General features: G+C 42.1%; 1 protein-coding gene across 1 annotated transcript in view; it reads left to right on the forward strand.

Annotated features, from left to right (window-relative positions):
* TGFB2 (transforming growth factor beta 2) overlaps window positions 1–14,860 on the forward strand; it is a 63,569-nt gene that overhangs the window by 36,405 nt on the left and 12,304 nt on the right. Inside the window, exon 2 of the mRNA XM_010174085.1 lies at window positions 6,041–6,204. Coding sequence (XP_010172387.1) covers window positions 6,041–6,204 — 164 coding nt within the window. The remainder of the gene's footprint in view (window positions 1–6,040; window positions 6,205–14,860) is intronic.

The following is a 14,860-nucleotide window of genomic DNA, read 5'->3' on the forward strand; positions in this document are numbered from 1 at the left end:
ATCAGTACTGGTGGTAAAAGAGGGAAATGATTTCACTCTTCAGTTGTTGTAATGTTCAAAAGGGTCATCCAACAATTGGATCCCCAACCTGTTCTCTTTCTGTCTATCTTTCTGATGAAGAAAGCTCTGTCTTCCTTTATGTCCGTCTGTCTCTCTTGCTAAGCGTCAGCGTATGAATGTGCAGTAAATACCAAGACTGAAGATATCAGGGAATGTGGAATCATGAACTTTCTGCTCCCCTTTGACATGGATAAATTATGTATCTAGGGATCATTCAGTGGAAGATGCCTAGCTGCCAGTTTCACCAAAAGTAGATGCAATACCAGAACACATACATTGTGTCTTACATTGCACTGTAGGTGCATGTGTACCCTGTTGTGCAAGAAGAGCTGCTCCAGAGCCATTGGAGCTCTGAGCCATAGGCCGCAGCTGAAAACGCGTCCACTGTGTTCCCAGCAGTTTTTTTCTGACTTTCAGTGCAGTGTTACTCCTCAATAGCAAACGGTTGATGACAGATAAAGGTAATAGCTCACTGGCAACTTCGAAGGTAAAAACTGTAATATTGCAGTAAGTATCTTACACTTCTTTTGTACCATTTGACTTTGAAGCCTTGCTGCGAGAGGCTGGAAATGATGTGTGAGCAGAGAGCAGCGCAAGTGTTTTTGTCTAAGAGCACTGATTAGCTAATGGATGTGCTCATAACTTAATGTCGCAGGAGGGTAGAGTTTCAGAGGTAATGGAAAGCTCATGTACAACTGATTTACCTCTGAGGACCATTCCCAGTTCCCAAATATAACTTGTAGGCCCCTATATTTTGGTTCACTGTATTTATATATCCCCTTTCATTGTAGAGAGGCAGTTTCCAGCAGGATTCTGCAGTCACGTCAGGGTCAGGAGGGGTGAGCAGAGTAATTATCCATGGGCTTTGGGAGCCCAGATGTATTAAACAAGTTTCTAATTTCTTGGAGAGACTTTCCCTGGAAAGGGGAGAGGATTTGTGACCTGAGTGTGCCTGACAGGAAGGACGGGATCCTGCTGGAAAGACGTGCTGTTACATCCTTCCAGCAGTCTTGTGCGTGTTGCTTCACTTACCATGTCTGGATGTCCTTAAAGGCAGCCTGACCTGGCTTGTGGCAGGGGCCTGTGTGTTAAGCAGAGAGTAAACCTCACACGGGGAGAAGGGAGAAACAAGGTCACGTTATGCCGCTCGTTAGAAAAAAAAAAAAAAAAAGTATGATTTGCTATCAGTGAGCTGAAATCTAAACAGCCTAAATGGTCCTAATAGTTAGAGGGGTTAGGGAAGCTTGCCAGAGCGTGGAAAGCATAACAACTGCATTTAATAACAATCAAGCTACTCTTATAAATATTTGCATGTGCTGCTTCAAAGCCTACTACATGGTCATTCATGTACTGCAGTTAGAAAGACGAGGAGAGAAGAAAAAAAAAAAAAAAGAGGGCGAGAAGAAAAGGGCAGTCCATGTTTTGTAGCTGCCATAATAAAGAATGGGCAAAGCACCAGAAAGAAAAGAAAAAGGAAAAGAAACCCTCCAAAGTTTAATAAACACAAAAGGGAATAAAAATAAATCTTTGGAGCATTTGTTACAAGCCCTTGATGGAAGGATTAGATTGAAGCTCTCAGCCTTTCCAGTGTGGGTGTATGTGTGAAGTCGGCCTGTCTGGCCTCTTCCAATGAGAAAAGAAAAGTTGTTTACATTTCCTAACTTGGGCTGTACATAGAATTGATTTTTTTGTTTCAATAGCAGAAATGTAAAATCAGAGGGGAAAAAAAAGCCTCATTTGGATACAATTGAATTTAGGTCTTTTTCCTCGCCAGAACAAAAGCCCAGCTCTCAGAAGAGCTGTGTCAAACAGTGTGTTTTGTTTCTCTTGAAATGTCAGTACACACAGTACTTGTAGGAAAGCTGTGGAAATGCAGGGTTTAGTTCATCAAACACAACTGTGGAAGGCAAAAGTGTCATCCTTTTATGCAGGAGATTCCTGACTTGGAGAATATCTCCAGCATGAAACAAACTCCTTCAGTTCCCACTTTGGCTTTAAGGGGGCTTGACTCCGTCTCACTCTCCTCCTAGGAGCGATGCCTGGGGGATCTACACGCTGTTTTGGACAGTCAGGTAGAGGATGTGTTTAGTCTCTCTGTTGGCGATACTCCAACCTGGAGCAATACTGCAGGCTATTGAGTATTTTGGAATAGGTCTCCTGCACCTCTCCCATCAATGCTTTTCTGCTCTGTTAGAGCAGGACTGCTTTCTGTCCAAGTTGCTGGCACAGGAGCTTAGAGGGTGCTGGACATGGAACAAAGTCAGTGAGAAGTGCAGAAACCACAGTGTCCTTTACACACTTAAACATTCGCATACCAGAATATGTTTTAACCTGGCCGTTTGGACTCTCCTGTGTAAAGCAGCTGATGAAGTTTCAACTCGTTCAAGGAAAAAAAAAAGAAAGAAAGAAAGAAAGAAAGAAAGAAAGAAAGAAAAGCTAAATATGTGATGCTCGGTGTTCAGCAGACTAAAGGGAGAAGGAGAGATTCTGCCTTCACCTTCTCCAACTGCATTTTATAACTCTTGTCTCAACTGTACTGTGATGATTGTGATTATGATTATTACAGCTGGAAGTCTTCAGTTTTTTGAGGCTTGAATTAATGAATAATTTAAAGATGATAAAAATGGAATCTTTCATTGCATTTACTATTCCCTCTGTCCAAAACAAAAGAAATCTGTGTTTTCCTAGCTACAGGAAACATATTGATTTAATTCAACTCATTATTGATAATGGTTCAAAGAATACTTAAGGAGTCTAGTCTGCAGCAGGGTGACTGTGTTTGCAGACTAACTTGGTCAGAGTGATCTTGGCGTCTACTGGACTCATTGGGCCAAAACCAGAGGGGAGTCCAGAGGTATCCAACTGAGACTGAATTGATACAAATGTCAGGTTAAGGTGGAGTCACAAAGAGATATAAATTGCAGCATCTGAGATCACTTAAAGGCTAATCCAAAACCTTGTAGGCTCCATAGGGTTCTTTCCATTCCCTTAAAGAGAGTTGCAAGTCTCAATTCTCAGTCTTAATGTTGATTAATTTTCACATAAACCCCAATTCTGAAGTCAGCCATTCTTTTTCAGAGGAAGGGTTCCAGCTAGTAAAAAACCCCTATTTTTTTTAGCTGTCCACAAATAATGCCTTTTCCTGAACTGACTTCCAGTGGATACTGACATGAATGATAAAGAAATCAAATTTCTTATGTGGGTTTTTGCGAGATAACAAAAGTATCTTGTAAGAGATGAAAATTCTGTAAGACAAGAATTAATTCTTATTCATTCATTGTGGGTGGAAGGTAAATACTTGTTCACTATGTACACAAATGCACATATGCAAACACAAAAACATGCATTGCGAGAGACTATTCCGTCTCTGTCTATCTTTATATATGAAAGACAGAAACAATATGAATGTGGAGATGGTTTAGGCAAATCTGTTTAGATACATATTCACAGATTTGTAATATACAGTATCTAAAATACAGAAGCTGAAAAGAAAGACTACAAATATAGTGCAAGAAGGTTCTAGAAATAAGTTAGAAGGTAAATATAAATCAAACAGACAGTCATATAAAGCTTTTCATTCTGAAATAAAGTCAAGATGGACAGGGTTTGTCTGTGCCAGGGCTGGCTGGTAGTTTGGCTTGTCTACGGGGTATGAAATGGTAGACTGATGCCTCAAATAAATGACGGGGAAGGACAACTTACAACTCTTCCTGGAAGAAGAAGTATATATCAATCTTATATATACTTGTTATGCCACATTATATTCCTAGTAGGATTAGGTTTAGCTGAAGAACAAGTAGTAGTTTTGGAGTTTCCTATACCAGAGAAATAAGCTGAAGAGACTCTTTCTCTCTTAAATCAGGATATAATCTCTGAACTGAGTAGTTTTTATAAGAATTTTCAAAATGTATCAAAATTAAGATCATCATTGCATAAAGTTAAGCTTTTCTCAGAAGACCTTCATTTGGTGTTTTGAGAGAGACCAGCACCAGTGTGTTGCTCATGGGAAATGGGAGCAATTCTGGTGCAGGGGTAGTTTGTATCCCTTTGTCTTTGAGTTCTCACTACCAGATAGTGGCAGGGTTTTTTTATAAAGAAGGCTGGCAAGCAAGAGTACCAATCATGATGCATTAGGGTTTATTTTAGGACACTGCAGATGTGAAAATTTGAGAACTTTTTTTTTGTTTCTTTGATTAAACGGGATCATAAGGAAGCCTGGGGCTTCCTGTCCATATTTATACATATTGATCCATTAATCATACTGTGGTGCTTCTTTTTAGATTTTAGAGTATTTTTAAGCATTTTAAGAACCTGTCATCTCTCACTAATAATGCATCTACAGTTGAGGCTGAGAATCTTCCTTTATTGTTGATGATTTTCTTGTAGCTAGGATTATTTATAGGAGTTTTCACCTCCGATAATTTAAAAAAGATTTTGGCTCAATTATGTAGAGGAAGCATGTTTGTGAATATTGTGCAGACACAATAAATTTGCTTTATTTCTCTTGTGACTGACTTGTACTTGGTATTTATTCTGTGGTCAGTTTAAACTTTGAATTATTCGAAGAACTGCAGCAAATGAGTTATTAAATGTGTAACTGAAAGTGGTGTTGCCTCATGTAGCCAGGAGCTACTGCGTTACTCAGAACTTCTGGTAATAGCAGCCGGTCTAGAAACGCTAAATATTTGGAAGAAGGTCTTTAAGTTATTAATATATCTTACTGATATGAATAAGTATTATTAAGGATTTATTCCAACTACCTTGAATCGTTAGTAGTTGGAAATAAAGGTAAATGTACTGGACTTGGCTTCTCTCATCCCTTGACATAGAAATTATAACTTTTGTGTATTATATCTATTAAGAATTAGGTATCTTCCAGAAGAAGTTACTTTATTCGATTGATAGATGCCTGGATTAATGCCTCGCTGGGATTTTGGAGAAGGCCTGGGTCTGCCACGGGAGCTGAACTGCTCACCTCCCTAACGTGCAGGCTGTCACCTCCTGCCCCTGCGTGGCAAATCCCAGCCTTTGTGACTACTGGGAAAACGTTGTGTTTTGTAATAATTATCTGAATTCTTCCTGCTGGCGTGGCCCCAGGGAGGCCTGTGAGGTTTCTCTTGGTGCTGCTAGCCAGGGTGAGGTGGAAAGCCCTCAGGTGGTCGCTGACCCCTTTTGGGTAACCCGAGTTGTGCAAAGGTGCTTTGCTGCTAACCCTTGGTCACAGTTTACAGCTGGGAAGGAGGTAGAGACTGTTTTGAAACCCAAACAGATATTTTTAACACCATTACTGAAGATTTGAGTCTGGTTTTCTAGCTGTTTTTTCTGGTGTCTCCCCAGTATAGAGTGAGGAGTGGTTATATTTATGGCTTTTCCTGCTTCCAGGTGTTCAAAATGCATATAATTATGTTTGTAATGTCTGCTATCTGCTTGCCTTTTTCCTCCCTTTCTTCTTCCTCTTCTCTTCTGCCCTTGTTACTATAATCAATGAATATTTTATTCCAAGAAAATCCTTTAGTAACTAAATAGAAAACAAAATCTGAAGCTAGCTACTTTATACTCCCATGTTCTAGGGGGAAATGGCCTTCAGGGAACATACAGATCGATCAGTTGCCATTGCTGGTTGTCTCACTGGATCCTTGTGAACTCTGTGCAAGTCTGAAGGCATTTGCCAGATACCAACTGTTGTGATTTTTTTCCCGAGTTATAAGCATCCAGGTTATTCCACCAGTATGTTGAAAGAGGGGAATTTAAACGCATGACCTGAAATAGAGTTGGAAATGGTTGTTAATCTTTATTAATATGGTATTCCTGTAATCAAACGCATGTGGGGTTGTTGGGGATTTTTTTATTATTAAATTGTTAATAATATTAAATTGGCCATTGGAAACTGAATCATGCTACAGATGTTTCCCTTGCTGAGATTGTCTTGTGTTTTATCATTTAAAAAAAAAAATACTAAAATCACACTGCCTTCTTGCAGATGCCATCCCACCGAGCTATTACAGCCTTTACTTCCGAATCGTCAGATTTGATGTCTCAGCGATGGAGAAGAATGCCTCCAACTTGGTGAAGGCTGAGTTCAGGGTCTTCCGCCTGCAGAACTCGAAGGCGCGTGTCTCAGAGCAGCGGATAGAGCTGTACCAGGTACGGTGGCACCTCGCACGTGTCAGCTCCCCATGTCTCTGCAGCAAATCCACCTGGTACCCATCTGGCAGGTGAAGCAAACCACAGGGAGAAGTGGTTAAGTCCCATCTTTCCAAAGTAGTCTCTTATTTCCTGTGCCTCTCCTAGAAAGGACTTTATTCAAAATCATATGAAGCTGAAATGTGCAAACTTTTTCTAGCAGTTGTGCCTCAGGATTCCAAAGTTTCAGCATATAATGGTAAGTGACAGAACAAGACATCAAACAAGTCATCCCCAGGATCTCTGTCTCCCAATGCCTGGCCTGTACTGTAGTTTACATAGAAGAAGTCAAAGCCCTCTCTCTGGCCTTTGTGCAGGAGAAGCGTGTTAAGTGTTCCTCACAGAAATGGCGTTGTTAATAATTGAGTTTCAAAGCCTAGCAATTTCAGATCTGGCTTCTGTATCATGGCCTACGGATTGAAGTGAGGGAGTGGACAATTCAGAGATTGACGACTGAGAAACAGCAACAAAAAGAGACTCAATTCCTGGTAGTTTTGTACTGTAAAACTCATGGCTGTTACAGCAGTCCATGACTTGTTCTGCTGAAAACCCTGCCAGATAGGATACCACCTTGTAAAACAAAGTGTATTGAGCCCCTCTCTGGCTCTGTTATTGTTGCCCTCATTAGCTGAGCCTGAGCACTGCCTTGGGTTTGCAGCACCGTACAGTCCAGTTTGGATCCAGCGTGTGCAAATTTGAGTTAGCCTTCTCCCTCACTTTCAATGTTCACATTTTCCTGCCTGGTCTGGTCAAGTGCAAGCCAAACTTGGAATAGAGAGGGGGGAATTTGGATTCACATGCTTGCTGAAATGACAGTATAAGCCAACCTTAGAGGCTGACAGCAGGAAAAGGTGCACTGGACTGTTTAGACATTGTTTAAATGTAGAAGAATGGTTCTTAGTTGAATATGGTTCAGGCCCACAGGTAGTCAATCACTGGGTGCTTGGCTTCACGACTGCAACCTGGCTGACTTCCTTCCCCAGGACAGGCTGGCAGAAAAGTTGAGTAAATAACATGTCATTTTTTAAAAGAGAAAGCTAGCAGGAATCTTTAATGTGAATCGCTGGTGGCGTCTATGTATATAACAGCCGCCACCGAGAATTATACCGTTGAGTCCCTGTGATGCTGCCACACCAGCCTGTTGTAATGGTGGTATGTTCTGGCTTGACCTCACTGTTCAGACATCCTTAAAGGAGTAGATGGAATCTCTAGGCTTTCTATTGTTCTGCTTTTGAGACCTGTTAGTCAGCCACCTGAACGGAGTACAGCTGCAGTTGCTTGAGCTCTGCTCATTGCCTTTCCCTGTTTGAGGAATGTGGGACACAAAGGGTTCAGCAGAGGTAGGGAAGAAAGGGCCGTTGCTTGGCTGGGATTTTGCCTTGTGATGAGAAACAGCTGGAGCTTATTTGAGAGAGCCTGACTCCAGCAAGCCTGTGCCCATGGAAATGACTGACACCTGCATCCAGGGCAGGTACTTGGGTCCTTTATATAAATATATAGCTGGTGAGTAAGGTAATTTCTTTTTTAGGCTGGGTGGGGCATACTGAGTGAAGTGTTAGATGAGTAATGAGTGCAGGTTATTGTAGGATTAGGTCTTTTCTCCACCAAATAACAGGCAGGCCAAAGGCAGCGAACTCCGAGTGTGTGTTTCTACCAGGCATGTTTTAGGCATGTTATTTGCTCTTTTGCCTATAGAGAGGCAAGCTGTATCTGGAGCATTTCCCTTTCAGAGCACCTATTAAAATTACAAAAGCTGCCTTTTAGTTCCTCTCTCTGCTTTACTTCTTAGAAGCTGTTGTAGCCTTCTTCTGCTGATTGTTTTTGACCCTCTTTGGTCATATTTACCTGTTGCAGTCTTATATGGTCTCCCCAAAACTTTATGTGCAGGTATTATCTTAGCTCTGTGATGATCGGTCTGAACTGCATGGGTTCCTTCCCAGCAGCTCTACTGCAGGAGCATCAGAGTCCCTAAATATTGCTGCATCTGATCTCCATCACAATGCATGAGGTTAGCATGCAGTGTTTAACAGGAGAAGCAAAAGTAGGGAGAAGTTGAAGAGGAGGATGTATTGTAGGACAGCGCTATAGAAAACATCCTAAAACTTAGAATCTGAATTTTAGAGAGGAAAAATGTAAGGAGCTGAAGGTGGGGAAGGATGAGCAGGGGGCATTGATGCTAGAGAGGAGCTTCAGGGCTATGTAATGATAGACTGATAGGGATATCTAGCAGTGGAAGAAGGAACAAATGTGGGAGGTAAAAGGGGAGAATGAGGAAGATGCTAATTCTGGAAGTGGGAAGAGGTGGAAGCGGGAGAGGCAAATACATTCTGTAAGGGCTGAAGACTTTCTCTGGTATCTTCACTTTGAGCATGAAAAGCCATGCATGGAGAGAGAACCTTGCAGAAGAGATTGCTGGTGGAGTTGGCATGTGCAGCCATCGCTCCTCCTCCATGCATAAGCACTGCTTCCTGTCTTGTGAGATACGTACTGGGCTTGCCAGGGCTGTTGTGCCCAGAAGGAACATTGTGGTTTTTCGTCTTGCATAAGCAACATTTAATTATTAGGGTGTTTTTTTAGGTTTGTGGTTTTTTTTTTTTTTTTTTCCCCTTCCACCAAGTTTTGGTTTGCCTAGTGTTTTGCTTTCTTGAGCAGATCTTGATGAAGGTTTTTGAAATTCCTCTCATACCTGTAGTTTCAGGGAATGGTTGTTCCCATCTCCTCTCATCTTTCTCAGTCAAGCAGGAAGAGTGGGACAGAAGTCCTCTGGAGAGAATCAGAGCTTTCTTGTTGTGGTTCACTGGGAACATGTCTGTCCCTGAACATATGCAAGTTTCCTAACTTCTCTCCAAGAGCTCTCTGATTTAGTCCAGTGGCAGTTTAGTAGTAGTATATATTCCACTGGTGCAGAAGGGACAATATTATTCTGAAGGACTATTTTAGGAACAGCTAGAGGCAGATGTGCAGAGTAAATGGAAAAAATAAGCAAGCAGAATATAAATATTTTGTTTTTCCTCATGGTTCTTTCTTTGTGTGGTCTTCTGACCTTACAGATCTACCCCTTAAAATGAAAAAAGAAATGCAAGGCTGCACCTTTTCGGCTAAGCTTTCCTCAGGCTATACTTGGCTCCCTTTTCCAAACCACATCAGAAAAGGACTTTGTGTTTTCCTGCAGCCCTTGTTGGCAATGACTCTGAGAAGGCAGTCTGGGACTGCTTGGTGTGGCGAGCCAGGGCCACGGCCCCTCGCTCCTGGCCCCCGGCACAGCAGCAGCAGCAGAACCTTGTTCCCACCTCAGAGGCAGGGCTGGAGCAGAGAGCACTCTGTCGTATTTATGCTGGGAGCAACTGGTTGTGGATCTGTTTGCCAGGTCTTCTGCCTCCTTCATTCTTCAGGCAGGAGGTCCTGGAGATTAATTCTCATGGAGGTGCCCTGGATGAGTCCATAAAGTCAGTGGGCAAGGGGTAGTCCCCAAGAGCAGAAGCAGTTTCTTTAATGTCTGTTTTCACCCAAAATACTTTTCTTGGTATTTAAGGATTAGTCAGTCACATCTATGTGTTCCTGTGCAGATGGGAAGCACAGTACACATATTAAGTAGTCGTAGTCTTAGGATGGAAAATAGTAAAACTTACAGAAGTAGGAATTAAGTTTCTTTTATAAGGCTGACATAAAAGCTTCTGTCTCTTCTTGGCTCTGGTTAAGTGAAGCCACAGAGAATTAAATTCTTTAGAGACACTATCTTTTCTGCTATTATTTCTTCCTGAAAGTGAGGGTTAATCTGGTAGTGGTGCTGCTGATCATCAGTACATTGGAGAGTGGGAAACCAGAAGGAAGGAAGGAAGAAGGAAGGAAGGAAGGAAGCTCTCCTGTGCTTCTCCTCCCATACTTCCACTGCGCTGTGTTTGCTTGATGCACTTCTCAGTGTGCACTGAGACTTCAGAAAATATTAAGAGGATAAAGTACTTTTGGAGGAGGGAGGAGGAATAATATTAAATAAACAAGTTTTAGCATCCTCCAGTGGCCCTTGCTATGTTTTTAAAGATTTATGCCAAATGCAGGCTTTATTGGAATTTGATCAGATAAAGCTCAGTTGTTATGGGAATGTCTTTGTTCGTCAGTTTTCTTGCCTGCTTTGAAGGCTTCATCACATCTTTCTTTTATTAAGGTGCTTCTGTATTTATGAATAAAGTCCCTGCACCCTTCAGAAAAAAGCTTGTCTTTTATGAATAAGCATTCCAAAAAATAAATAGGCACCACTGCAAAACTGGATGAGTGGAAACCCTTGCAGGGCAAAAAGCTGTTGTTGAGAAAGGGTTGTGGTATTGTTTTTAAGGTATTTTTATTATGTACAGACAGTCAAACAATAACAAGTAATAATTGCTTCCTATGGAGGTACTGCCATGTTTTGTTAACACATCATAAAGCATCACGAAAAATGCAGCCGAAGCGCTGGTTTTTATCGTTGTCATTATCTGAGGCTGCTGTGCGTGTGGGTACCTGAGAGGCTGCTGATGCGGGGGGACGTCCTACAGCACGTGTCAGAGTGGCAGGGCTGCAGAGCAAATGAACGGCGCCAGGTTAAAGCCCAGGGGAGACATTGGATTGCAGTGAAGAATTTGAAGCAAGCAGCAGCAGACCTTTGGTCTTTCCATGTTGAGTAGGGCCCGGTCCATGCCAGGGGCTCCTGTGGAGCTTGCCTGATGTCTAGGAAGAACCAACAACCCTCCAGACAGTGGTAACCCCCATTTCTTTAAGGGCCTCTCTCCCTGCTTGGGGGTATGAGGAGGAAGATGCTGTGGAACATATTACCCCATTATGAGTCAGATTTAAATTTAAACCACAGTCGGTTGTTTAAATACTTTCAATTCAGACAGTGTTTTGTCTTGTTTTTCAGTTAGGGAATACGTTTAGAGAGAGTTACTATAGATTTGGGCCAAATCTCCACAGTGCAAATCTGAGGCAATTTACACTGACTGCAGCAGAGCTACTCCAGACTGATTTCCATATAATCAGGAGCAGAGGGGCTTTGCTCTGTTTTCTTGCCAAAAAGTGCCATCTCTAATGCCACGGAAGAAAATACCAGGCAGCAGGATTTGTGGCTGTGAGCTGGCACAGAGTGTCTGTATTACTGATATCACCTGGGGCATTTGATTTTAATTGACTGCTGACACTGTGACCCACATCTAAAGTAGTATATTTGGATCTCACAATTTATGTATTGCTGTCCTGAAACCAGACTGTTGCGATCTGAAAGGTTACAAGGTTATGTTAAATGGCAAACGTACAGTGCTCTTTGAAGTACCAAACTCTATATCGAGTGTGGACTTAATAACTTTCTACTCTACCAACCTCCTCCTCCTTTTCCGGCCCCCTCAGCAACAGCTCAGGACCAGAGGAAGTTAATTTGCAGTATATTTCAGTCAAATTGCTGCTTTCTCCTTGTTCCAGAATCCTTTTTTTTTTTTTTTTTTTTTTTAAATACTGTATGCCCTATTAAAAAAAAAAAGTATGCTAGAGACCATGTATAGAGTAGCTCTGGCAAATAATCTGTGAGCGTGGGTGAGGGCAGATATTTATTGCTGCATCATATTCACTGTGATTTGAGAGCTCATCTCAGATGCAGTCACCTTTTGCCAGGAACAGAGCAGTTATTGAAGATGACTTGAAGAAGCATACAATATCCCCATTAGCTACTGGCATAAGCCAGCATGTACTTCCAGCTTGACGTTGCCGTGCGTAGAAATGTAGGGCACTGAGCTGATGGATTTATTGCCATTTGTGGTGCGTGTACATTATAGGGAGTGTAGGAAAACAGGGCATGGGTCAGAAACCAGCCACTAGGTTTGGGTTCCTGCTCTTTGGGCTGCAATCTGGTCAGCTAGCCAAGTCCACGTTACGCTGAGACACATGCAAGTTTTAACCAAGCACCACAGCGTGGTAGTTACTGGGCTGAAGAATATCAGGTTGGCTTGCTTACCTTGCACTAGGGAGCCCATTGGAGGGAGGAAGGTAATACTGTTGGTTTGGAGAGGTATAGGAAATGATGTGAAACTTCTCTGGAGAGAAACCTATCCTATATGAAGAAGAATAGATGATGGAAGAAAATGGAGGAGGACAGGAGTGGTTTGGGTATAAGCCTATAGGTGGTGGGAAGAGAAAACCACAAGGAGAATAGTGACTTAGGGAGAACAATGGAGGCAAGAGGAAGAGGAGAAAGACAAGGACTTGCAGAAGAAGACAGCATCTTAGAAGAAGCACTAAGTCCAAGTACCCAGATAGCAAAGAAATTTGCATGCCAAAATGTTGCAGTAAAATGCATGTGAGCATGAGATACGGCTGTCAGAGACAGGACCGAGAAAGAGGAAGGGCTTGGGACACCTGTGCTTAAAGGGGAGATGAACACAGGAGTACCCTGTAGGATCTGAGGGATTTGACTAGAAGAGAGGAGAACCCACTTTGCTTTTGTTGACTTTGGCTCCTCTTTGTTGATATTTTAATAAAACATAATGTGCCTCTGGCAAGTTAAAGATAAATGCTAGATAAGTTTAAAGGATTTTTTTTGTTTTGCTTCATTTTATATAAAATCTTTCTTTGGAGCAATCTTGAAATCTCCTAAACAGCAGGAAATTGCACTCAATATTTCAGAATCTTCCAAGAGAAGGACCCCAGACCCTCCGTTCTTGTTTATTGCTTATACAATGCAGAGTCTTCCTGCCTGCTTAAGCATAAATCAGACTGAACAGCCTCAGGGCTGTATCCCCAACTTAAACTGCACGTGTATCTTCAGTGGCAGGAGGAAGGCCCTGCTTGGGGAACAAACGGAAAGGAAATCCCTTCTCAGGATCCAGTCTCTTCCCAGAGCTTATCCCCTCACCACAGGGCAATGCAATGAGTCAGTGACAGTAATTCCATGACATACTTGACGTCCCTGCCCTTCTTGACCTGCTTTAGCTGCTCATCTCTTTACCCCCCTCACACTTCACCTTCTTTTACCTTTAAGTGCATAGCAGCCAACACTGTAAGAGAAGCCTACTGCAGCTGTGGCCCATCCAGATATGAAAGGGGTTGGGTTATGTGTGCAATATGTTCTTTTTATTTGCAAGTTTGCATGAAGAACGTGTCTGGCAAGTTCTGAGCAGATGGATCAGAGCTATGGGGTTTTTTAAAACTTTGGCAAGTACTCCATACCTTTGTATTTTGGCAGGAACTCTGCATCTCATATACTAGTCTCTAAAGATTCTGCCCTTGGTTTAAGCCTGATTCGGAGACCTTTGCGAGTAATGGAAAGACTTCCATTGATAAGCAGGGGGGCTGTAAAGCCCTTTTAACTCCATAGCACTGAAGGCAGAGCCTGAATTACTCTTTTGCAGAAGTGGTTACAAGAAGAGCTTGAAAATTTGCACTGAGAATCTTTGAAAAAACAACACAGGCAGTCTTTTGCACTAGTGGTGATAAGAAGCAGCTAAGATTTTGATAGGCAGTAGATTCCCAATTATTTGTCAACAGGTACTATATAGAGGCTTTGCACTTCACAACATACGTTTCCACATATAATGAGTAAGAAACTGGAGAGGTTTGCAACAGGACTAAGGGTTTGCTTATTCATGTGTCCAAGATATGGTCAAAAACCTCAAACTGAACCAGGGAGTGAGAATTACCATGGCCGTTTTATAACTTTAAGCTTCAGAAGGAGCTGGATGAAGTCCCCAAGAGCTGTCAGAGGAAACTGTTGAAATCTGGAACCAGGCAGCGAGTGAATCTTTCAGTAGGGTGAATAGTACAAAAGAATTTGGAAAGCACAAGGAGCTGCATTTGCAGACTTTGGGAATCTTGTTATTCCACTGCAGAGGGCTAGGCTGGAGTCCCCTGCAAGTTTCTTCTAGTTCAGAAGAGGTTATCCTAAATGGCAGTTTTCTGAGATGATGTTGTGCATAGCTGAGCTTTGCTCTGATGTTCTGATGTTAACCAGCATTAGCACATCATTTACCACTGGATCTCATTGTTTGCACTTATTTACTTTGAGCTTAGAAGTACATGTCAGGTTATTTCCATTATTTTAAAAGGCCCTTGAAGTTCCAATGGAAACCATGGATAATGACTGATAAGTAAGAGAAAGATTAGTGAGCCTGCCAAGATGTTGTAATACACAAGAACATCACAGGAGTCTGAAATGACAGAGAAGAGAAGGGAAGGAAGGAAGTTATCAGGGAGCCAACAGCATCTGGAGGGAGGAGATCAGATAGTCCAGAATGAATGGAGAAGGAAAACAGATTAATAGCAGGTTTTTACAAGATAATGCCATATTTACTGCTGTTCAGTGATTGCAGAACCCACACTGGCTGAGAGCAGTGACCATCCCAAGTTCCAGGGCAATGCGGCAGACAGGACAGATATTTTTAAGTGACCATATGATCTTAGGTTTTGAAAGATCATCAAATTCTTTTAAGAAACTGTAAGTCACCAAAAATATTTCCTAACAGTTGGGGACTGTACTTCTCAAACCCAGCTATATATAATGCCCTTGTTTTTGCTGAAGCTTGGCCTTTGATGTATGCCTAGAGTTCTTTTGGCTGCAGCAGATGTATGTCATTGATGCATCAGCCTGTGTATCATCACTGCT

This window comes from Antrostomus carolinensis, unplaced genomic scaffold, assembly GCF_000700745.2.
Source record: "Antrostomus carolinensis isolate BGI_N321 unplaced genomic scaffold, ASM70074v2 scaffold4588, whole genome shotgun sequence".
Lineage (NCBI taxonomy): Eukaryota > Metazoa > Chordata > Aves > Caprimulgiformes > Caprimulgidae > Antrostomus > Antrostomus carolinensis.